The sequence below is a fragment of the Macadamia integrifolia genome, chromosome 11 (assembly GCF_013358625.1).
Source record: "Macadamia integrifolia cultivar HAES 741 chromosome 11, SCU_Mint_v3, whole genome shotgun sequence".
NCBI lineage: Eukaryota > Viridiplantae > Streptophyta > Magnoliopsida > Proteales > Proteaceae > Macadamia > Macadamia integrifolia.
In genome coordinates, this window is record NC_056567.1 from 9163098 (window position 1) to 9188360 (window position 25263).

Here is a 25263-nt window from a genome sequence, read left to right on the forward strand (position 1 = left end):
TATTTTGATAAACTTTGCACGTTTTATGTTTTGATTCTGATAACCATAAAATTGGTACCAAGTTAAAATTTACTGAAAATTTAATGTATTGGTATAAATTTCATTTTAAAATTCTCAAGAAAATCCATTTTTTTATATTGGTAAAGTTGAAATCTTGGTTTTATCGTCAAACCGGTAAAATTGACCGTTGATCCTTCTGTTGGATATTTTGATGTATTTCTATCAAACCCAATTTAATTAGTTAAATTAATTGATTACATTTTCAGATACAAAGAAGATTTCTTTGAGGAATAAGTAGTCCCAGGGGACCAACCAGTAAGCAGTAAGTAGTAACAATGGAAGGGATCCAGTGGGTCAGTCCACATTCATCCCTGAGTTTCCCTATAGAACCTTCTGTGGTGTTACAAGCAATTGGTGAAATCTCTCTAATCTCCATAACTTGTGATCACCATGTTTTGTATGAAGCATGTAACAGTTTGAGGCCGTTATAGTGGAGATGATCCCACGGCAATTCGGTGCTTCTAATGAACCGCCAAACAAGTATGATAAGAAGGCATGTTTAGTCAATGGTTAAGACTTTGGGTCTCCAAAGATCCTATACCTGATTCACTTGTTTCAAATAGAAAAGAGCTAGATAATGTAATTACTCTCTTATTACAGACACTGCAACTAAGAAATATACATTTTGACCAATATACAAAGGAACAAAAATACAGTAAACTAGCATGAATTGGATGCATATGCATATTTTCAGAGACAAAGCATCCATCAAAACCAATTTCCTTGGCTTAACAAAAAGAAACATATGACATACACTTGCACCAAAAATACGCCACCATGTGCACCTGAAAAGCTCATCCAGTCCATATCCCAGCTAGACTGTCAACTTGAGTAACTCATAATTCTAATCGCCAAATCTTGGCTTTGTTTCTCCATCTTCTCTGGGTTCAAATCACCAACTAGTGGAAAAACTTCTGAAACTTGGGCTAGGAGGGGAGAATCCTCAGCATCATATTGTAGAAGATTGTCACCTCAAGGGTATGAAGCAATTCTGTTCATGTCCATGTCGTCGACATTCAACACTTAATTACCTCTCTACCACAATGAAAGCACAAAGATTAGGACCAAATGATCATCAACTAATCTAAAAAGGCAAAGAAAAGGGAGCATAATTGTATCACTCACTCCAGGGACAGACGGTCTTCTACTGATCCCATCAAGCCAAACACACCGACATGCCTGATCCAGCCAAGGGCTATTCCAAGAATCATGAGACAACGGTTGTGAAATGACTGCATGCATACAAGATGACAGAATCATTACCCCACATGATTACATAAACAACTCACATTTCATACGATATTAAATAATGATACTTTTTAGATGTTATTTTTAATTTACTTTTCAAAACCAAGGGATTTGGATGCTAAGTAAAGTGAAATTTAATAATGAAATATGGAATGATTTGGAGTTAGTGATACAATCAAGTGGCGTTATGATTACAAAAGTTTCTTTTTAAAGTTTGAAAATTTCACTTCCCATCAATATCTCGTGCAACCAAACAGAGCCTTCAGGTAATACAATTTGCAGCTTTCCATCAGGTATGGGATGCACTAGTTAACTATGTTTTCAGGTTCTATCGGTGTCGACTCTATATGCTACTGAACATTGGACCATTTCTCTCACAAATACCTGTTGAAATTTGAATTTGTTTACTTCAATAAGCAAAGGAAGCTGGGATTTCTGGTTCTGGTGAATGGTTGGAGACCATCAGCCTAAGAAATTACTGCAATACTAGGGAGCACTGTAACATACCTACTAAGTTTTTTTCGTGCAACCATGGACCATCCAATATGCATCTTCCGCATCCCTTCTGATGACTGAAATAAGCAAACCTGTCTGGCAACAAAAATAACTAGAAGTACAAAAAAAGAGAAATTGCTTCTTACAAGGTCCTGTCCAAGCAAGCTGCCACTGACAACCACATAAATATACCATGTGCAGGGCTGAACTGGCAGATCCAGCCCCTGTACCGGGCATGTGACATTTGTCGGCACATAGCAACAGAATGCCCTACCATGCATTGAACATATCCCCTTAGAAACAGTAACATGTCCCAATAGAAACAGTAACCAGAACTATTAAAAAGAGGAGCTGCCTTTACAAGCACCATCAAGGTGAGTTTTCCTTAACTGCCACCTATTCAAGCCATGTGGAGGGCAGATCAGGCTAACAATCATTGGGTGGCTAGGCTACCCTTTAGCTTGGTCATCTACAACTTTTTGAGGCCATCCCAACCATATCGCCCACCATACATCTAACCCTTCCCCTTGTATTTTATTCTTTAATTGGTCCAAAGTTTACTTTTTCACCATCTCAAAGCTCAAGACAGCCACCAAGCAAGATGCTTTTATTCTGAAACTTGCCAAATTAGAAGGTGTTGTCATGGACAAATTATCCACAAAATTAGTCCAGATGAGCTGCCAAATGGAAGATACTTACCACAGTCAAGGCAAAGCTCTAAGGAAACGTTTACCCTAATAAAATGGAGACTACTTAACGTAGTACTGTATTTGAAAGACTCAAAATAGTAGACAATAGACAAGATCTTTACTCAAAAGGACAATTCAGATGCCAGCAATTAAGGACAGATATGATAAAACAGTAGCTAACAGGGCCCTGCATGATAACACTTCTGTTTCTAGGCCATGTTTCCATTCCAGAAATGACTTTTGGTATTTCTGTTTCTGGGCCAAATTTTTGGGCAAAAAAAAGCATTTGGTAACGCATAATAATTTCTATTTCTGGGTCAAAAAAGAAACAGAAATGTGATTGTTATGCCCAGTAATTTCTGTTTCTGGAACTTCTATAAATTTACAAAAATGTCATTGAATACCCAAAGACTTGGTGGAGGGCAAGGTGGTGTTGATGGAGGTGGTGGTTGAAGTTGCATTGAAGGTGCTGTTTTATTTTTAACATGAAATTACTGTTTTTCCCATCAAATTAACCATGTGCTCATTAAAGAGAAACACCAACCCTACACCCCCCCCCTCTCTTTCTCCTCTTTGATTCTGGAACAAATTAGTTCCAAATTAAAGCTTCTCTTTTTTCTATTTCACAGCAACCTTTTTTTGTCCTAGTTCATTCCCAGGAACAAAAGAATGAACCAGCAGTGACAAACAGATTTCTATTCCTGGGAACAAAAAAACATAGAAATAAAGAAACAGAAGTGTTATCATGTAGTGCCTAGAAGATTAATAAACAGTAACAGATTGGGGGTACAAAGGTAATTCCCAAGATCAAAATTAGGTCTCAGATATTAAGAACAATATGCCAACCGATATCTAAAAGTAGGGACGGGACTAAATCACAAATCAGCTGTGAAATCAGTAGCCAAACAGGGGCAGCAGCACAGAACCAATTTAGGTATAAAGAGGCAAGGGCAGACTTGAAAATATGGAAATATATCCAAATCCATCCGTGGGAATTGGCCCAAATTTGAATGGAATCCCAATTTAGGGTAGATAAGTCTATATTCCAAATTTCAGATCAATCGGATGCCTTTATTGCTTAATCCGAAAAAACATGAAACATACAACCTTTCAAAATCTGGAAATTTATGGAAGAATCTTCAAGAACGATACTTTCTTGTTATGAGCAAAATCAAGAGAATGATTGATGACAAAGAGAAGAACCAGTAGTAGTAATGGAGGATAGTAATAAGAGAACTGTCCAGGCTTCACACCACAAGACATCAATTGGATTGAACACCGACTCCTTCACCTTGATCACACAAGGAAACTCTTACAAAACAAGAAGATTATTGGCAGCAGCAGTAACAGCTTCTTGTTCTTAAAAATTGTGGGAGGGTAATGAGCCCTTCAATCCGTTATATTGAAACTTAAAGGCAGAAGTTAGAGTTGAGGTAGGAAACCCCAGCCGACTCTAACTTGGCTTACAAACACAAAGTCCTAATGGATTACAGAGACTTCCTTAGCCGACTCTTCTATTTGGCCAAGAATAACAATTAATTTTGGCCAACTACAATTAACACATGATAATTAGAAATCACTTAAAATGAACCAGCTATTGGACCAAACATTGGACATTTCGACCATGCTTCAATTGACTTAAACAAAGACATAAAAGCAATGAAATAAAACTAGGTATGGAAACAAACTAGCTAATCCTGTATGCAACCATAATGCCCATAATTCAGGCCCATATAAGTGGCCTATTACAATAAAACCCCATAGACAGAAAGCCCAACATGTATATAACCCAACCCTGACTTATTCCTAACCAAACAAGCCCAGTTTGGTGATGAATCTGCATCACTCTGTTATTTGACCAAGGACTTGGTACACCTAATATGAGCATTGCAAGGAATCCAAAGACAAATTTTCCCGATTTTTTCTTTTGTTTTCTTTTCTTTTTTTTTCGGGTGAGGTGTGTGTGTGTGTGGGGGGGGGGTTCCATAGGACCTTGAAAACTTAAGAATCACGTATAAGAGAAAATGATTGCTGCACCCAAATCCATTCCCAATCTATAGTCATATGATGGATCGAATCACAAATGATATGATGAATATCTCTTACCTCATAGACGAGCTGATTAAAATGGTTTAACCATTTCTCCATTCAATTCTCTTCCAACCAATTTCAGGATCTCCATTATCTGGAACAAGTAAGAAGGCTGATAAAACTAACATTTAGAACTGTATTGCAAATTGTTAGTAAATGGATTTCAAATGTGAATAAGATACATGAAAATATGTATGGAACAAATACAGGCTCATAGTACTATTTCAATCAGAAAATCCTGGAAAACCAGAAAGAAAAAAAAAAAAAAATTTTAAATTGCTAGTTCCATTTCAAAAGTCTGGGCAAATTTTTCATGGCAATTACATTGGAAGCAGCATAGAAGGATAACTACAGGGTGAGCGACAGCAAGCTAATTACCATTTCCAAATAAAATATCCAATAAAGTATTGTGCAATTCATATAGAGCAGTCAGTGAGCCAAGCCTGAGCTCACTTTTCTGGCATTTAGAAAAGCCAACCCTACCCAGCTCCTCGAGCTAAACAAGATTGAGGCAAGCGTGTTGAACTCGGTATGGTTGAAGTGTCGCCTCCTCAGACATTATATCAATAAGTCGGGAAACAGCCTCCCCGGGAAGCTGGGGTTAAGGCTGCGTACATTATGAACCTCCCCAGACCCCACAGTGGCAGAAGCCTCGTGCATGCCCTTTTTTATGTTAAACATGGGACTGCCACTTGGTGAGATGGTCAGAACTTTGGTGTGCCAACAAGATGTGTTGCTCAAGTCTCAAAGTGGCCACTTTGTGAAGAATTCCTGAAGGTTAGGACCATCTCTAATCCACCCTCCCAAGGCCCTGCAAAAGTGGGACTCTTACCACATTATGAGCCTTTTAATAAAATGTGACGCATAATCCAAATTAGCACACAATTTTTATTGTAGATTTCATTAATTGATTAATCTTTTATAATTTTAATAAGCTAGGGCTTTGGATTTTGAATTACAGTCTCTGTGGTCTTCCACCAGTAGGGATTAAAATACGCCCAACATTACAGTCACACTTCATGAGCCTACTGAGTGAGCCTGCAATAATGAAATCTTGGGTCCCTAATGACCTAACCCCAGTCAGGATCCTTAGGATTTGCAGAAATCCCCTCTAAGGAAATCAAATCAATGGTGCTGCTGTTCAGGAATTTAAATCAGTAACTGAAGCAGCAACTCAGCAGCACCTTGCCATCATTCTGTCATTGATTTAGCCTCAAAATTACACCCTTGAATGGTTCTGGGTTGCACCAGATCTCAGTCACAAAAGTGATTTGGAAAAAATAAACTAGAAAATAGAAGAAGATAGGATAATAAGATTGAGTCTCTCACTCTCCCCCTTAGGCCTCTCACCCCTCACAGGTATAGGCATCTTACCCTCTCTACTGCATGTCATAGCATAACATGGTTTCAAAACCCTTTTTTTTTTTGGTCAATTCGTTGCCGATAGAACCCAGCCGCAACCTAGTATTTACAAAATTGTAAATCAATTACAGCATTCTAGAAATTTTTCTAATTAAAACAGGGGTAAAATGAGCATGTCCAGGAGCGTGGTCCCTGTGCCTGCGCCCAGGCGAATGGAAAACTGCATACGGGCATTGACCAGGAGGGGACTAAGGGGGCACAGTGGTCCTATGGGTGCAGGGGCCATCGCTCCCACACAGAAAATGCTCCCCCCCTCCCCTCTAAAAAATTGCCAAGCAACACAATCCTAATCTAATTAACATATACATAATCCTAGAGAAAAAGAAACTACCAATAACCTATAAGAAATTAATATCTAGCGAACAAAGGCCCCCACGCCAGGCAAAAACCGCATAACTGAATCCCAAAATATAGGACCATGCAAGCTGGATGAATCTTCCACATTCCCCTCCATGCAATTAGAAATTAACCTTGAACTTGATCTTGCAATCTACATCATACAACCTGAAGAGTATCAACCAGCTAAGCCCAAGGCCAGCAGAAGTGACAAGATTCTGAGACAAGTGAACATGATTATCTAATATTATGGAAATATGATTATACCAGTTTCTTGAAATTTTGTAAGAGAATGGAATTTATTACATAGTTTTATCACTTACTCTGAAGAAAGATCACGGTTTTATCATTACTTCCTGTAAGATCCCAATTCTCCATTCATGTATGTCCTCATTATGCTGGCCATGTAGATCTATTTGATGCAGACATGCAGTACAAGACCAGCATAGAAGAAATCCCACCCCAATCATGCCCCTACTTAGCCCCTCGGCTCAAGTTAAAACCAGGCCCATACAGTCCATATCATGTTTCACCTCAAGGCCTATATTGATGCAGTTCAAGGAAGAAAGTTTTGTAGTTACTGTTCATGTTGAATGTTCACATAGGCTTGGTGTGGGACCCATGAGGACAGATGGCATGGGAAGGAGTGGGAGCTCCCAAGATCTTTTGGAGTTACTACATAGTTTCTATTTTCTTGTTATGGCTACTTTTAGTTTCTATTTTCTTGTTATAGCTACTTTTAGTTTCTATTTTCATGTAATGGAGACTTAGTGAACAAGTTAGGTTAAGTAGGAGTTTCTATTCTAGATACTTTCTGTTTCCATTGTGTTATCCTTTTTTTTTTTTTTTTTTTTTTTTTTCTAATTGCTTGGCAGCCAAGCTACTTGTAATGCTCCATTGCCTTCTAAAAATAGAGAGGTAGGGCTATATCTTCTTCTTCTCTTTCTCTTCTCTCTTGTGTTTCTCTTCTATTCACTATCTTGTCAATATTCCAGCAGTTGAGACTCCCACTGTGGTCAACTCTTAGGTGATCTCTGACCTTTTTCTTGTTGTTTATTTAACTCCCAATACTGTTATCTAAGTTTTCTTTAGGTTCTGTTAGTTTCCAGCACTGTTTATATGTCTGATATACTATTGGACAGCAACATAATCTAATCTTCAGTCAACAGATTCTCAGGAATCTGACCATCAAATTGGACTGAAATTAAACTATGTCATTCTCCTCCTTTCCTACTCCATCTGACCTATATATGCTGCTCATTGGATGATTAGATCAAGAGCTATATTAGTTTCTTAACTAGCTAAATTCTGTGTTCTAAAATTTCAATTTTCTAGTATACTTCATTACAGAAAATCCAATGATTGGAACAGCTCGTTCTTTGGAGAATATCCTAGTGAGGGGTCTTGATTCAGATTCATAATCGAAATGGGCTTGTTTTATCAGGAATAAGTCTAGATTTGTGCTCTATACATGTTGGGCCTTTGATCCCTTGGGTTTTTTAATGTAATAGACCACTTTAATGGGCCTAAAATATGGATGACGTATCACATATAACCTAATCCAAGGCAGAATCTGAAAATAGGGAGAAATTCGAAAACTCAAAAACCGGGGCTCTGATAAGCCTAGTCTTTGGATTGAATGGAGCTCTTGTATGCTCCAACAAACCCTCAAAGTTAGGTCAATTTCGAATGACCGAGCTGGGAGGTATGCTGGTTGCAAGAAAAAGGAAACTTTCGTACAACCTTCAAAAACTGTACGTAGGAACTTCTGATGACGCTCAAAACTGGAATGAAGAACCTTTGTACGATGTATTAAGTATCCCTCAAAAGATGAGCTTTAGATAACCAGCCAACAGTGAGATTTGGAATTTCTTGATCAGGGCAAGAAAAAGGAAACTTCTGAAAATCTCCAAGAATTAGTTGTAACAGCCCCTGTTGGAGCCCTGCTCTCGGTCGAGTGACCTTCAATAAGGTCCTCAAGGACCTGCAAAGGGGGGGGGGGCTTTCATGGCTTGAAGAGATGGAAGATGGGAACTCAAGTTGCTACCCACATTCCTTGTTACAAGCTGTCGGTTGGTCTTCTGAGTCGGCAACAGCAGCAGCTCTTCTGGGTAGTTGTGACCCTTGAAACAAACTCTCAACAAATAAGTAACTGAATAACAGAAAAGATAAAGAAGAAACAGAAAAGAGAAGATAGTGTAGATTGGAGAAGAAGAGGGGGTTAAAGGAATGGCCATCTCAGCCTGGGTCTCTCACCCTCAACCATCCCAGTTGATGAAACAAACCTATCTCAGGTTTAAGAGTAAGCATTGCTCACAACTAAGACTCAAAGACTAATCTTTCCTAAAACCCAACTACTTGACAACCAAGCAAACATAAAAATAGATGCTAATACTAGCCTAATATATTCTAACAAATAAAACCAACTTGCCATCCAAGGCAAAACCAAAAAAAGAAAACAAATCCTAAGACTCTCTTTCTTAAGTTGATGGTCTGTAGGAGGTTTCTTCCTGAGCCTTCTTCCTTATAATTGAGGGGACAATTGGTAGGCCTTCTAGAAGATCTTCACAAGACAAATCTGGAAGAGTAAAATGCTGCTCAATGGAGAGAAAAGACTGCCCCTGCTGTGCCTGATCGATGGGCCAAGAAACCAGATTTGCCCCAAATCTGATCTGGTTCAATGGGATCAAGGAAGGACCAGATCTGACCCAAATCTGGGTTAATTCGACAGGATCAAACCAGAATCAGAGTTGAACCAAAGAATGGTCATCTTGTGCTCTCCTTTCGACAGCTCTACCTACATCAGACCTTCATGACAATTCTTGAGAATTCACTCAAATATGACATATTTTTAGACTCGACCATGGTTTGAGAACTCGGTATCTGGAACGGGATCGCTCAAGGCTGATACTTATCCGGATTGGACAGAAATACCCCTGCTTTCAATCAAAAAACTGTTTTTTGGACTATTTTACCCTTCATCCATACCGATCCACCGATACAGTATCGGTTAAGAATCGGGATTGGTCAAGGCCGATTCTGATCCGATCCAATTCCTCAACCCATGGACTGGGCACACTTCATGTTCTTGTGCTTCTAAAGCACCAAAAAGTAAGAGTTAAAAAAAAAAAAAAAAAAAAAAAGTGTAGAAGTTAACGAAGTGTTAAGCTTTCAACATCAGGATAGGGATGTAGATCAAGCTTGTAAGAGAAAGGACCTGCTGGTTTCTTCGAACAGTCCAGCCAGCCCCCACCTTGGTCCTATAGAGCCAGCTCAAAACCAGAAAATGTTGTTCATGAGTTACTGTTCACGTTAACAGTAACCCTTGCAGACTTTTTCTTGTGAGATCTTCTAGAAGACAAGCCAATTGTCCTCTTAATGTGAAAGAAATAAAGTTCAAGAAGGAGTCAGGCAACCCACCGATTTCAACGAAGTAGTTTAGGGCTTTATTTCCCTTTTTAGCTTTGTCTTGACTGTCAAGTTAAATATATTTGTTAGGAGATACTAGCCCAGTTAGTAGTTTAAAATTTTATATTTGCTTGGTAAACAAGTAGTTGGCTATAAGAAGGTTTAGTTAGTTTCTATTTCTACGTTAGTTTCTAATTTGGTTACTTTCTAATTAGCAAGCTGAACTCCCTCCTATATACAAGGAGCTGTTGTAATGACAGAGAGAGCTAAACTTAAGAGGGTAAGATGCCTAAACCAATCCCTTCCTTCCTCCCCTTCCTCAAGCTCCATCGATTCCCCTTTTTTTGTTTCTTTATTTTCTGTTCTTTACTTTGTTTGTGAGTGTTTGAGAGCTTATTCCTTGACCACTTGAATACCTGAAGTTCATATACAAGACCAAATTGAAGATCAGCCAAGATCAGAATCGACCTCAGCACTTGTCAGAGTTTGGGTTTGATCGACCTAGGCCAGATATCTCCAATCATCACTCCACCAAGGCTGATATTTTGAGGACCACCCCTACCTGAAGGAGGATCGACCAGTTCTGGGAAATCTCATAAGTTTCCCAATTGGGAAACTATCCACAGATCTTTCAAATCTGAGATCAGATTCCAGGGCCCTTTTAGGGTTTGATCAAGGGTCCCTAAAGGACCACTCAACCAGGATACAAAGCCCCTTGAGGAATGCGGAAGCTGCAATCCAATTTCTCCCATTCGGCTACCTGAAAGCCTAATTCTGTCAGTTTCTCTTCCCTATTGCTCCCAGCACAAGGGCCTGTTATCAGGCATCTTTGGACATTTTCTTAAGACCTTCACAGCCTTCATTTGACCAGCTTTTGTGGTTCATGAGAGCCTTTACCAGGGAAGTACTCAAAGATCACCCTTTTCAGCCAGATTTTAGATCCTGCCTGGGATACATCTTAGGGATGAATCTGCTTTTACTGTGTAGTACCACGGTAAGCATATTATGCATTAATGAGTTTACGATATATCTTATGTCAAAATTATAAAAATAAGAGCATCTTGCCATCTGACCTCTGGAAAATCTTTGGACACTCAGACGTGATCCAAAGGATGCACAAATCGGATAGTTAGAAGCTACAATCATTGACGAATATCATTTTGCGTAGGATATTCCTAGGAGCAACAGACAATTAACAGCTTCAACTCGCTTGGATGTGCGCCATGTATAAATCAAAGGAAGCCAAAGAGATGTGAACCAAAGAACCACAGTAAAAAATAAGACATTCCAGTTAAGGGGGTAAAAACAATCATTAGTTACTAGGGGGCAAAAAAACATGTTGAAGAAAGGAATGGTGAAACCAAAATTACAACAAAGAAATCTTACCCCAGGATAATGTTGCAATATTGGTGAATAATGATCGAGAGCTATGTAAATCTTTTCAAGAAGGTTTAGAAGAGCATCAACCTCATCCCCTAACAGGTCAACCTGAGGACAAGGAGAAGAAAGTCTAAAGACTGAGCCTGCAACAGAAACGCCAAATCTGCGTACATATAATACAAATTTGTGACACTGTGGAATTCTTTCATACATGCATGAAGTACTAATTCTGTAATTCAAGTCTAAGATTGTGATTTGAAGGATTTGTACAGTCTAAGATTGTGATTTGAAGGATTTGTACTCTGTGTCAAAGGCAATTACAGAAAACTAAAGATTTTTATTAGAATTTTGAACTCAATGAGCAGTGTTGATGAGGAATTCTGGCTCAACAATTCAATCCATAGATAATCACCAATAATGAGTACAAGACTGGAAAATGCTTACTTGTATAAGTTGAAAAGGGCCTCTAATTGTTGAGTGATAAGTTTTGTGTTGATACCTTTTTGCATGTTTTTATGCCAGGTAGCAACCCATCAACACCAAAGATATATAAATGCCACTTTTAAATTATGCTAAGCTGGCAACTAGCGACACAAAGCTATGTTCAAACACCTATCTTCACTCATTAACTTTCCCACCCGTTATCACCCTAATGCAAATAAGTCATTTAATGGGCTTGTTTTATTGCAAATAAGCCTTGGGTTGGATTATGTACATGTTGGGCTTTTGATCCCATGGGTTTTATTTGTAATGGGTCACTTTAATGGGCCTAAAACATGGGTAGAAAGTAGGAAAATAGGATTTAATTCATTAGTTTAGTTCGAGTCATGTTTTGAGTCTATATCCTTTGTTATTTTGTTTCCTAATAAGAAGATAGAGGTAATTTCTATTTTGCATTAGTTGCTATTTTGAATTAGCTTCTATTTTCATTAGTTTCTAATTTGAATTAGCTTCTATTTTCAAAGAAGTTTCTATTTTGTAACTTAGGTTAGTTTCCTATTTATCGTTAGTTGTTAGTTTCTAATTTACTCTTACTTGGTTAGCAAGTTAGAAGTTAAATTAGAAGGTTTTATTTTCAGCATTAGTTAACTTTTTTATTATGTCTTTGTGTCCAAGCAATGTAAGGCTATTTAAAGCCCATCAATTTTCATGAGAAGACAGATTTGAGTTAAAGAAAAAAAAAGATGGCTTATGATATTGTGCTGTGGGATGCAGTTGGGTGAGATGCTTAAACCTGAGGATGAGATGCCCATTCCCTAATTCTTCTTCCCCCTTCTCAACCCTCCATCGAATTCTTTCTTTTCTTATTTCCCTTTTATTTGTTTGCTGTGAGAGAGTGTTTAAGAGCTAGAACCAAGCCTATTGGAGGACATCTTCTCTATTCAGCCAGAATTTCAAATCCTGCCTAGGATTAGGATCACTTGTGATTCTAGTTGTACATTACACCCACAACTTGTCTACCATAAAGGGTGGTGGTATAAAAAAGGGAAAAGAGATTCTTGGGAATTGAAGATATTTACCAGAGCTTGAAACTGTTCAGACGTAAACTACAATATCCATTTCCTCACTGTCTAATTGGTTATTGACCTCATTTGAAGGAGGAGCCCTCACCAACTGTCAATGCCAAGTCCAGATATATATATATATATGCAAGCTTGACATAGTTCTTAATGCAATCCAAGTTCCAACACCCGGTTCGGATCGCTTATGGGCCCACTGAAGTGCTAAAGAACCCAAATAGTTAGTAAATGTTTTTATATTTGTTACTTCATTTATTTAAGATATATTCATAAATAAGTAAAATACCCCCTATTTGAATCCAATAAAAATATTTTAAAAATCAAATTCTAAAAGGATAAAGTCAACACTTCAGTCCAAGAACAAAAATTGAATTTTTTATTGTACGGGCAATTCTAAACTTTCAAATGCTAGATTTTTTCGCAATTCTGAAAATTTCATAGATCTTATTGTGGTAAAACATTGCTAAAAACCAAAAACTCCGGTAAAATAATTTTTTTTTTATATCCATAAAAGTATTTTCATTTAGACGATTTTAACAGTATTCACGCACTTTAAAATAATTTTGATCAGAACATAACTTTGTCATTAAAACTCATATTTAACTAATAGAGTTGTTGGAAAGCTGATTTTGTGAGCAATCATTCTCTGCCTCCCCGCACCGGTGCGGTGAGGATTTGGGCTACTGGGAGCACTCAAGCACACACCCTGAGGTGCTCTCAGTCGTCCAGAGCCTCACTGCACCAGTGCGGGGAGGCAAGGGATTTTTTATTAGTTTTGTGCTCTACCTAATACAAAATGTCTCATGTAAAAATAAAAATCACTTAACCAGTCAAACTTATTATAGAACAAGAACATTTCTCTAAATGTTGATTTGTTATGATTTGATGCTGCAAAATGTTGATTTTTGATGACTTGATGTAGTTTAATATTGATTTTTTATGATTCAATGTATATGTAGCATACTAAATAATGTTAGAAAAGAGGAAAAATAAAAAATAATACTTGGCCTTGGTTACCTTGGCACCCTAACAACTATGCCGAAAATTTCCCATGATCAATGTTTCGCGGTGCATCTAGAGCTGTGGTCTCCAACTAGATGACATCAAGTTGCTGAATTGTCAAACTAGTTAATTGGCACATCACATTAGGTACAGCTGGCTAAGGTCTTAACAGGCATCTAGTCATCTTGCATTTTTTATTATTCCACATTTTTTTAATGAACTGGGGGCTTTTTCCATCCTTTATACTATTTCAGTACTTCCCAAAAGGAAGGGGGATATATCAAATGGCAACAAAAGATAATGGAAAAACGCCACAGGTTAGGCAGAAATTCATATGAAGCATCAAACAAAGTAGAGGTGATGTAGAAAGCAATCCAAGGGACAATTGAGCTTAAAAACCAACCTAGGCATGTGAAGTGGTATTTTCCTTATGGTTATAACTAGGAGACACAACAGGATAGCTGATGAACATCCCAAGCACATGCAATAGCTTAACTTAAACAGAATAATTTGATGTAAACATAGAAGAAATGGATGTAAACCGTACAGATCTGAATCAGTTGTTAGTTTTTGATATGGCAGAATCTTTAGTTAACTTGGGTTTTGCAAGGTGAAACTTTATAGTGGTTCTCATATGCATTTGTAATTATGCTGCTTTTAGTTTTTCCCCTCTTTTCCTCAATAATGATTTTCTAACTTGGACTCAGGGTGGGGGAAGACAAATACGCCTTTTTTTTGTGATTGAAACCAGTTCAATAAAAGGCACATAAAATATGGCTCCTTTCAATATACAAATCAGTTTAATGATCCATATGTTTCATTTCATAGATTAAATTAATTCAAAGTACCAACAATATCAAAGTGATTAAAAAATAAAAAGAATATTGTGGTCCCTTCAAAATCCACAAGAACGTCACAGGCAAATAAAATATTAATTAATTATCAGCAGGAGGGAAGATGGTAGTATCGAACTCTGAATACCTCCTCCTCAGCCTTTTGCAGGTCAGAATATTTTCTTCCAAGTACTGTAGCCTTTTTTACTAGTGGATAGCATTGTGAAGTCAACTTCTCCAACCTGAAACCAAACCAACAATGTTGTTTTATGGTATCCAGTTCAAGAAACACTCTAAATATCACATGCACACAGTCACATGCGCATATGACCTATAATTAGAAGGAAAACAAACTTCAAAATAGTTGCAATGGATGGGCATGGCGGCCCATGCATCCAATTTCTTGAGAGAAACAGATTTACACTTTTATATTAGGTGGACATGTTTTGTGCATACCAAAAATTGTAGTTGCATGTGTCTGTTTATGTGTTCAAAAGTAAAGGATGAATGGGGACTCCCATTAAAATGGGACATGCACAGTTCAAGCCTGCAGATTATCAGACTTGGAAATTCACATAAGGGTACCTTTGCCTTCCTATTCATAGATTACTAGGTTAGGGCGTTCAAAAGCCTTAATTGCATCTAACTGACCTGAGCAATATCGGTGCACCTTTAGATAGTTAGGACCATTAGATGAGTCCAAGCTAGTGAGAAATTTGAGTTGGAGGTAAGCCACTCAAATCAAGCATTTTTCCATGATTTATATCAGACAATGGATTGAACTTTCTCTGCCAGTCTTAAATAGTATGTTCCATTTATTAAAAAAAAAAAAAATGGATAGTCTGTTTATTTTATTAAATAAAAGTAAAAGTAAGTACCTCAAAGTATTCTGTGCGACATTCTTTGTTAGTTGAGACTCAAAATCAACAAATGCTTTTGACAACCCTTCAATAGATAAAATAATGGATTCCATTTCTTTCCTATGCTCCCTTTCTTTAAATTCAGCTAATGTTATAGTGCCTTCCTTCGCTTGAATAGCACCATGAAGAGCTCTTCTTTCTTCATCAGCCACACACAATTCCTCCATTGCTAGCTTAAGCTTCTGATCCAGTTTCATAATTCCTCCCTCATATTGACCTATAAATTCTAAAGCTTCCTCAAATCTACTCTTAGATAAATCTAATTCCGTAAAACTCTCTGAAATTAGTCTCTCTTGCTGATTCACACAGTCTTTTAGCAGATTGAACTCTTGACAAACCAACTCACTGCATTCCTTCTCCTTCATTAATGCAGACTCTATTTCCAATGCCAATTTTTCCTTCTCTGCCAGTAATTTTGATAATGATAGTTTCTCTTGCTTTAATTGCTCCTTCTCCTCAGTCCCTAACCTTAAGGCTTTCCTAGTTTCTAATAACATTGTTTCAAGGGAAACTCTCCTTTTATTTTCATTTTCATATTCTGCCTTAATGATATTGACTACAGCCTGGGTATCCTTAACAGCATCTTTGTAAATTATTCTGCAAATGTCTTGCATGATAATATATTCCATATCTGAATTTGTGATGCCCCAATCCACTGTTGCCTCAGCATCCTTAACAGCTTCTCTGAAAATAGTGCCATAAATATCTTGCATGACTCTAAACTTCAAGTCTGAATCTTCAACATCCCATTTCCTTGCTTCTTCGAACAAGTCTGCCCCTGTCAAAGAACGGTGGGAAATTTTATCTGTGGCACCAGGTACCTGTGATGATAGGGACTTTACCTCTTCTCTCTTATTTGCAAGTAACTCTTTGAGCTGATGGTTCTCAGAGAGCATGGCATTAACTCTATCCTTCAAGATGTGAATATTCATGGAATCTTCATAACTCACAGTAAATTCCTTTTTCTTGTTTAGGATGTCATCCAACTTTACAATGACCTCTGGTATCTTCTTCTTCAATGAGTCAAACTCCTTATCCTTCCTCACAGATAGTGGACCTCTTTTTAGTAATTCCCTCCAAAGGCTGAAATATGCCTCAGTCTTCTGTTGCAACATGGACTCATGATTTCTCTTCATGTTAACCATTTCTGCTTTGAACAAGCTTATTAATTCATCACTTGACATGCACTTCAGCTGTGCAGAGTCCATTCTATCTAGTACAGAGCTCTTAGGTTCAAGTTTATCATTTTCCATTTGAAGGGACGCCGGAAGTGATATGTGATTGCAAACATTTTGATTGACACTGTCGTTCCTTGTAGCATTGCATTCCTCACCACTCTCATGAGATCCATGACATGGTAGATAACCCAACTCAAAACTGGATAAAGACCTTGAAATAAAACCTAGCTCTTCTCGTAAACTTGAAATCTCATTCATCAATTGACTAATATTTTCACTGCTACAAACATGGATGTTCAATTCCTCTTGTAAGCTCTTGATAGAATTCTGAATCACTATAGCTTCAATTTCTTCCTGAAACTCCTGATCCTGCTGCCACTCACTATGTGATGTCTTAGACAAGTAGGCTATATCGTCAACCCGGTAGAAGACTGTATTTACAGTGTTTCTCAACATATTTATTGTTTCATCCACCTCCTCCCATTTATCATAAACCTTTCTTTGAATATGATTACCTAAACCCTGTGAACCAACAGCAGATTTCATCCTCCCAGCCATGTTAGACCCCTTAAGGTCATTGATATCTTTTTGGAGCCTCTGAAACTGCTCTTCTGTATACCTTCTTAAATCACTAAAATAATCTTCACTTTTTCCCTGCTCTACATCGGTGCCAAGAAAGCTTGACTGCAGCATAAACTTCATTCCGTCATTATCAATTCCAACAGCTGGGAAAGTTAATTCCTTAACTCTATCTGCACCAGACTCATATAACTGCAAACGTTCACTCAATCTCTGCACCTCCAATTCTTTCATAGCAATTTTCTCAGCAGATTCTTCAGTGACAGCATTCACCATTCCCTTGATGACGGAATCATTCACAATCCTTGAGATGGTGAGGCGGTCATCAATATCTTCCAAATATGAATCTAAATCTTCCAAGAGATCACTTCGAAGATTCTCACTCTCCTTAAAGCTAATGCTTGGCTGCATCAACCCATCACTAGGTGAAGTAACACCGGCACTCCAAACCCCTGACCCATCCAAAACCTTTGAACCCTCCATATTAATTTAATTAACTCCAAAATAAATCAAAGAAGCATAGAGGAACAGCAATCAATCGGGAATATCACTAGGAGATCTATTAATAAAGCCCATCGGGTAGTTGATATCAAACCTGCACATCACCAAACCCAAAATCCCAATGATAGAAAAATAAATAAATAAAAATAAATCCAAAAAAAGAAAACTATTCACAAAACACTAGAATTCTCCCCAGCCAAATACAAACCCACGAACAGGAAGTTCAGAACCAAATTAAATGGATAAGAACACTTAGGGTTTGTATGGCAACATTTCTGTTTCAAAAAACTGGTTCTAAGGCAGAAGGATTTTTGGAGTAATTATGCAAGACCAAATGTTGTATGGTAAACCAGGAAAAATTGTTTCTACTATTACAGAAAAACAGAAACATGTATCGAATGTCATATTAACAGAATCATTTTTCTCTTCTGTTTTTACAACTTACATAAAATGCCATCCCTTCATTACAGTTCAGAATATCCAAATAACAGGTCAATAGCCAAATTAAACCATGTATAGTAAATCAAATTAAAATTATATGCACAGATTTGGAATCTCTTATCTCAGTCTGAACTGACTGTATTTCTTTCATTTACTACATACAGTAATGCTGGGGACATCTTTCTTGGATCAAGTGCAACCAGTGGGAACGTAATAACTGAGACCAGAATGTACAACAAGTTCAAAAGCATCAATTTGTCTTCCTAAAGAATTTAGGACCATACACTCATGGTGGTAGTTGCAGGCAAAGCTACAGTTAGAGATCCCAAACCCTTTAATTTCTTCAGTCGTTAGACAAAGTTCATGGAGTTGTATCAATGTAAACACTAAAATCTTTTTATGGGGCCAGAATAGGGAATCAGAGATGAGAGGAACACTCCATATAGCTCTAAATGTGTCATAGAACATATGATTAATTATTATAAAAATCTGAGTGCAATAGCTTCTGTCAATGTTAAATTGGACATATTCAAGGACTTGGCCACACATGAATCCTGAAAATTCAGTGTTTCCGACATCAAGATTGAATAAGCAGGAGTCCTGTAATCAGAAACTCCCTTAATAGATGGTACAACATAACATTAAACCCTTGTAGATGGTATTCCCCTCATTCCCCCAATAGCTATACCAAAGACAACCAGAGGAGTTAATAAAAATTCCTTATAATTTCATGTTGCCTTCAGAATGGTTCATGTTAAAATTCAGAACTTCAAAAAAATAATAATAATAATAAAATAAAATAAAATAATAAATTATATATATATATATAACAACAACAACAACTCAAATTGCCATCGATTCCTCAACATATGAGGTTCAAACAAATTTTGATCTTAAAACCAGATCGACCCAACATTTCATTTCGCACAAGGTTTCATGAACCAAGGTTTTGCACAGGGTTTGAAGAATTGCAGCAAGTATTTGGGTTTGCAGGGGTTCAAGAGATAAATTGCACAAGGTTTTGCAGCACAGTATTTGGGTTTGCACAACGTTTCAACAACCAACCATCTACCAAATTTGAATTGGCCATCAATTTGGGAGATTCAACAGATAAATTTGAGGGTATACAGTAAAAATACCTGAAACTGTGGTCCAATCCTCCTTTACAAACAGATTTGTAAACTTTGATTGAACAGGTACAAATATACAAGTGATTTGAAGGAAGCGGCACCTAGTGAACGAAAACCCCCTCGTTGTGGCTAAAATCCATTTACCCCAGGTCATGACAGGAGATTTCATAAGAGTGATTACACTTCTCAGTGGCATGCAACATGTATTTCAGAGGAGAGAACTATGGTTACCAGTACTTGCCAAGAGGAGAGACCCTTAAATGCACTTCTTCAGCAATGGAGGTGTAGCCGTGTAGGTCTTCAACGATGGAGGTCTTCAATCCAGTACGGAGTTCCTACTTCTTACTGCAGAGCTCATCAACAATGGAGTTTTTTTTTTTTTTTTTTTTTGGCCTTTTTTGTTTTATTAGCAAGAAGTCAACCATGGTGTTTGGAGAACTATGTGTCTCTCTCTCCCATCCACTTTGAAATGACAATTCTACCCTTATTGGTGGACGTGAGAAAGACAGGGGCGCTGCCATAAGCCACTCCATGTTTTAAGGATTTGGTATCGGAATGACGGATTCGTATTGATCGACCAATCCCATATCGGTGGATCAGTACGAATAAGGGTAAAAAAATTTAAAACAAATCCACCAATCTAGATTCTAGACCGATATGAATCATTCCGAATCATTATCAATACTCTCCCAAATATAGATTAGAGAACACTTTTCCTTTTTATTTTTCATCATAAAAACGAAGGCAATTTCTTCACTCGAAAAATACCTGGGTGAAGAGAATTCATTTGTAAAGGTAAGAAGAAACAGCGAGGAAATGAGGGAGAATAACCCACCAAAGGAAAGAAATAAATAGATGTTGATATATGATGTCTATTCTATAGTAGTTTAATTTAGGAAGTACTAGTGCAAGCCTCTTCATAGAATGGCAATCTTACTTACCGATCTTAACAAAAAAAAAAATCTCACTTACTGAGAATTGCAAAGTGGGCAAAAAGCTAAGGAAAATTTTGTATATTTTGGCATTGGTTTTTTCACTATACATTCGTAACAAGGTTCTCTTTCTCTATAAACAATCTGAGAGAGGTATAAGGACGAGCACAGTAACTTTATTCACCAATAATAGTGAAGTAGGGCTCTCATCTCACAAAAAACGTAAACAATCTTACCGAACCTCATAAATATATGTGCATTGTTTGTTCTTATTTTTTCATTCTTTTTTACAGGATTGTGTTTCTATGGTAAAAACTCTAATAGTTAACCTGTGAGCTTAAGGGTGTTAATCGGTTCAATTTCAGTGTATACGGTGCGATTTGGTTCGGTTCACATTTATTTCGTTGAAACAAAAACTGCACCATTTACTAAACGGTCGCACTTTATGAAACCGCAATTGTTTACTAAATAGTTTCGGTTCCATGGTTTTTAAACGGTGTCAGTTTCATGGTTTTAAATAGTTTTGATCGCGGTTTATTCCATACAGTTTCTAAAAGATTGACAATTGGTGCTAATTTATTCGCATGTTTACTAAAATTTGCTTTTGTTGATAAATGCTTCAATCTTGTATCAAGTTAAATGAGGCATTGAACAAGCAAAAATTTAACTACATAAACCATATAATAGGTAAATTATTGCAGAGAATGTTGGACAGCCTCTATGGTCCTTAATTCTTCTCTAAATTAAACCATTATGTTTTGTTAAAATAACCAAATATTTAATCGTTATACAGGTTAATCGGATCAGTTTTGATAGTTTAAACGGTTCGATTTTTACGGTCTCAATTCGATTTGAAACCAACGGGTTAAATGGTTAAAACCAACCCAACCCATTTAAGTAATCGATCTTAAACTTGAAACTAGTACCGAACCATTTACTAAACGGTTTTGTGGTTTCAGTGTAAATGACTCGGTTCGATTTCGATAAATGATTTCGGTTTCAAATTCAAATCCTTACGTGAGCCTTTGTATTGAGCAATTGATGATTGATTTTTTTTTTTCAAGTTTAATTATATATCATACTATCATACTTATAAAAGCACGAAATGGCAAATCTTTCACTTGACTATTTTATCCTTATTTTTTTTTCTTTTTTCTTTTTTTTTGTATAAATTATTGGTCCCCTTTTATATATATAAAAAAAAAATAAAGAAAATTCGGTCAGTAGTTGGGTTTGTCTCAGAATTAGAATTTGAGTTAAAAAAAATACTCTACTTGCGTGTTTAGCTGATGGGTTAGCAAAGAAAGAGTTCTGCGGAAGAGTTTCATATTACTTTGGAGTCCGAGTGGGTTTATTATAGCTAATTAAGAACTCTATTAGCACTTCACTAAAACTTGTATGCTATATAAGAAAATCAGCAGAATTATAACAGGCCTAACATATCCTTTCTTCTCTCTTCTATGTTCTATTCTTTTCTTCTTCCTTGTTGGTTGAGGTACTGTACTGATTACTGTTTCTGTTGAAGCATGTGTTGGTAATGTGGCCACGTTGGCTTAATCCACTAACATTAGTATTCCATAAAACACGGAATGTGGAGAGAAATATGGTGGGGGCGATTCCTGATTTTCTGGGTTACCGTTACTCTCCAACGGTAACATTATAAGTCTATATAAGATAGACTTTGGTATAATGAAGAGATCATCCGAGGAGCCCAGAGCACCTCGTCACTCTATTTTGAGGAAATTACACTCCCCTCCCCTGAGGTTTGACCTAATATCAATCTCCTCCCCTCTACTTTGAATTATATCACCACCATCCCCTGAACTTTCAAGATTCTCACTTCCGTCACCGATTTGGTGAGTCCTGTTAAATGGTAGGTTAAAATGATAGATTTACCCCTTAACAAATTTCAAACACCAAATATAACAGATGAAAGGGCAATAATACCCTCATCTTTATTAATTCACCTGAAATAGCCTATTCGATCGGATTTAGGGCTTGGAAGATATTTGGGAGCTGCAACCAGAGGCGAACTGAGTTTGACAACAGCTACATTCATGGAGGTAGCCGCGACTTGTGAGAGAAAAGGGCAACCGACCAAGATCCAGCGACCTGTGCAAGGTAGTGGCAATTGACCAAGAGGCTCCCACGTCCCGTACGAGTTAGTGGCAACCGAACAGAAGTCTCCGTAGAGAGTAGCAACTGACTAGAAGTCGCCGCGGGTATTGGCAACCAACCAAAGGCAGCCGCGACCTGTGCGAGATAAGGGCAATTGACCAAGATCCCGCGACCTATGCAAGGTAGTGGCAACTAACTAAGAGGCTCCCACATCCCGTACAAGCTAGTGGCAACCGAACAGAGGTTGCCACATGTAGTGGCAATTGGCAACCGAACAGAGGTCGCCACAGGTAGTAGAAACCGACTAGAAGTCGCCACGGGTATTAGCAACCGACCAAAGGCAGCAGCGACCTGAGTGTGGCATTTGCTGCGCACCTAAAGCGATTGAAGCTTGCTGGGCTTTTTGAAACATGTTTCCCATTTCCCCTTCTGTGTTGCTTGCTTAAGGCTTGTTAGATTGAAATAATGCCCATTCATTCCCTGCAGAACTGGTACATTCCCTTCAAACTGGTACATTTTCATTGTTGGACCAAGGTTTGCTCTATATTTCTATACTTAATTTTTCATTTTAATTCTAGTTATATTTACTTCAACTACTGACTTGGGAGTGTTGTTGTGTAAATTTGGCAGCTTAATGTCTACATCAAGTGTTAATTGCAACAGTGCTAATCTACTGAAATAGAGAAGCGTAAAATGTAGATGCAACAGAAAAGCTGCCGTTAGGATCTCTAAGATGGTCGATAATCCAAGCAGACTCTTTTACACATGTCCTGATTTTAATGGTTGTAACTATTTCGAATGGTGTAATCCCATTAATATACCAACAACTGAGCCACCGGCCATAAAATGTGAAGAGTTGCATGAGGAAGTACATGGACTGCAAACTGATGTACAGGCTTTGCGAGAAGAGTTGCGGGGACTGAAAGCAATATCTCGAAGGTTGCAAGATGAATCGGGAACTAGGAATGTTAGATTGGAACAAGTAAAAAGCATAGTTGGATCAATGAAGCATGTTTGTCAGCTTGTAATAGTGTTCTTTGTTGGTGTATTTGTAGCATGTTTTATGAGCATGAAGTTATGAAAACCTTTAATACATGAGGTTCTTAATACATTTGAACAGATGTAATCTAGTTTCTCTATCAGTAATGAAATGGTTTTCTAGCTGTAACTCTTTTCTCATACCAAATCCAATTTCTAATTCAAAGTAGGAGAACAATTCCATTAGTCCTCTAAAAAAAAATTTGGCAGCATTCCACTACTAAAAATTCCATTATATATACTTGCTTAAATGAAACATAAACATGCTATTGACCATAACTGTGCTAGAACAACCACATCTAATTTCAAGTTTAAGTACATCCACCATCAAAATAACATCATCCATAAAACATTAAAGAGGACTCATAATCCAGAAACTTTTTCCACATCTAACTAACATAAAAAAAAAAAAAGAGTATCATCCATATCTAATTGTACTTAGTTAAGACCAAATCCCAAGCTCCCTTGCTATCCTCTCATGTCCTGTTGATCAATTCTTCTTACTACTTCCTGTCTTCTTTGCATTCTTCATTGCTTTCCTTTTATCCTCTTTAGCTTTCAATTGGGCTTTAATCATAGTTTGTACATTCTCATCAACTATGCAGCTTGAAGAAGCCCGTGAAGATCTTGTTTGTATTTGAGACATGTTGCACTCAAGTTCACTTTCACTTCCACTCATTTTCTTTCTCTACACAAGCATGAAAATAAGTATTAGTACACTGTAAATAAAAGTGGTAGTGGGTTTTTATTGAAATTTTTTTACTTACCTTCATTTTAGAAGAAGACTTCTTACTCTGAACTGGAGGTTCTATGCAAGTGCGGATGTTATGTCCTTCACCTTTGCATCTTTCACATCTGAGACTTGAAGGCATTTTCCTAAATTCTCCGGATGGTTCTTCACTAGGTTCTTTCTTCCTAACTGTGTTCGGTCTTCCTACTAACCTCTTCAAGGGTGGAGGCTGAACAATGCCCATAGGATGTTCTTCTGGTAACTCATCCAAATCAGGAAGTAAATGAATTATGTCTTTATACTCTTCCAAGTATTTTTTATACTGTAGTATTCATGACAATAAGTTTCCAAGTCTTCCCTCTTATTTTCAATACAGGCAGCCGCATGCTTACATGGTAGACCTGTAGCATCCCAGACTTTGCATCCACAAGAACGTTTCTTCAAATCAACCACATATCTACCATTGCAATCTGTTACTTCAAACTCATCTAATCCAAATGCAAGTACCATACACCCTCTAGATTCAATCCTTATAACAGTCAGGATCTTTTGAATCCTTGGCGTGACTTTCCCCGTATAGGCGCAACCCATCCGATATCTTGACTCCATCAGTTCAAGTAGCTACTTCCTTATCTCATCAATTAAAATAAGAATGAGTTTACTCCTAACAGATGAAATCCACTGATTAAATGACTCTGTCATGTTATTTGTTATGTGGTCGCTCTTGCATCTAAAATCAAACGCATGTCTAGTCCACATTTTAGGTGGATTTTTATGCAACCAATCATGAGCATCTTTATTAATGGCCTTCATTTCATTCATTGTCTTCTCAAACATGAATGGAGTAGATGCCTTAGCTGCTAACCAAAACAACCTTCTGAGTAACATCCCAGGATAAGTGTCCTAAAAGTTCTGATAAAGATGCCTACAACACTATCTATGCTGACATTGTGGAAATGTTGACTGGATGGCCTGACATAGACCCTGGTTAATACAAACAAGTATTGGGATAAGGTCATGATGGTTGAATAGCAAATATTAAGTATAAGATGAGTATAATTAAATGTTAAAAAATAAAATTTAAAGAGGGATAAGAAATATACCTTCTGTCTGTTAGACATAAATGTGATGGGTATGTCATCAATGACAGTGTAAAGAGTAGCATATAGATTGGTCAAGAAAAATAGCTAACTGTCTTTATATTCACACTCA

General features: G+C 37.3%; 1 protein-coding gene across 30 annotated transcripts; it reads right to left on the reverse strand.

Moving 5' to 3' along the window:
- Positions 1–349: 349 nt before the first annotated feature.
- Positions 350–19644, reverse strand: LOC122094094 (WPP domain-associated protein-like). 30 transcript variants are annotated; one of them, XR_006144632.1, is made up of 10 exons: positions 19243–19643; positions 15363–17756; positions 14633–14726; positions 11136–11237; positions 10823–10924; positions 4962–5394; positions 4599–4677; positions 1816–1895; positions 1186–1292; positions 559–1095 (listed from the first exon to the last, which is right to left on the reverse strand). XR_006144632.1 is itself a non-coding variant. In XM_042664753.1 (6 exons), the coding sequence occupies exons 2-5, from the start codon at positions 17642–17644 to the stop codon at positions 4615–4617; spliced, it is 2559 nt and encodes an 852-aa protein (XP_042520687.1). In that variant the 5' UTR covers positions 17645–17756; positions 19243–19643; the 3' UTR covers positions 350–521; positions 4599–4614. The 30 variants fall into 30 exon arrangements, 3 of the variants coding, with proteins under 3 accessions (XP_042520687.1, XP_042520688.1, XP_042520689.1); XR_006144631.1 differs by having other exon boundaries at positions 1816–1899; XR_006144634.1 differs by lacking the exon at positions 4962–5394.
- Positions 19645–25263: the final 5619 nt, after the last annotated feature.

Coding starts and splice junctions, on each gene's coding strand:
- LOC122094094 (XM_042664753.1), bottom strand. CDS start 17,644: ATGGAGGGTTCAAAGGTTTTGGATGGGTCAGGGGTTTGGAGTGCCGGT. Junction 11,238..14,632: donor TGCAAAAGGCTGAGGAGGAG/GTATTCAGAGTT, acceptor CCTTGTCCTCAG/GTTGACCTGTTAGGGGATGA. Junction 4,696..11,135: donor TATTGCAACATTATCCTGGG/GTAAGATTTCTT, acceptor TAGTTTTATCAG/CCTTCTTACTTGTTCCAGAT.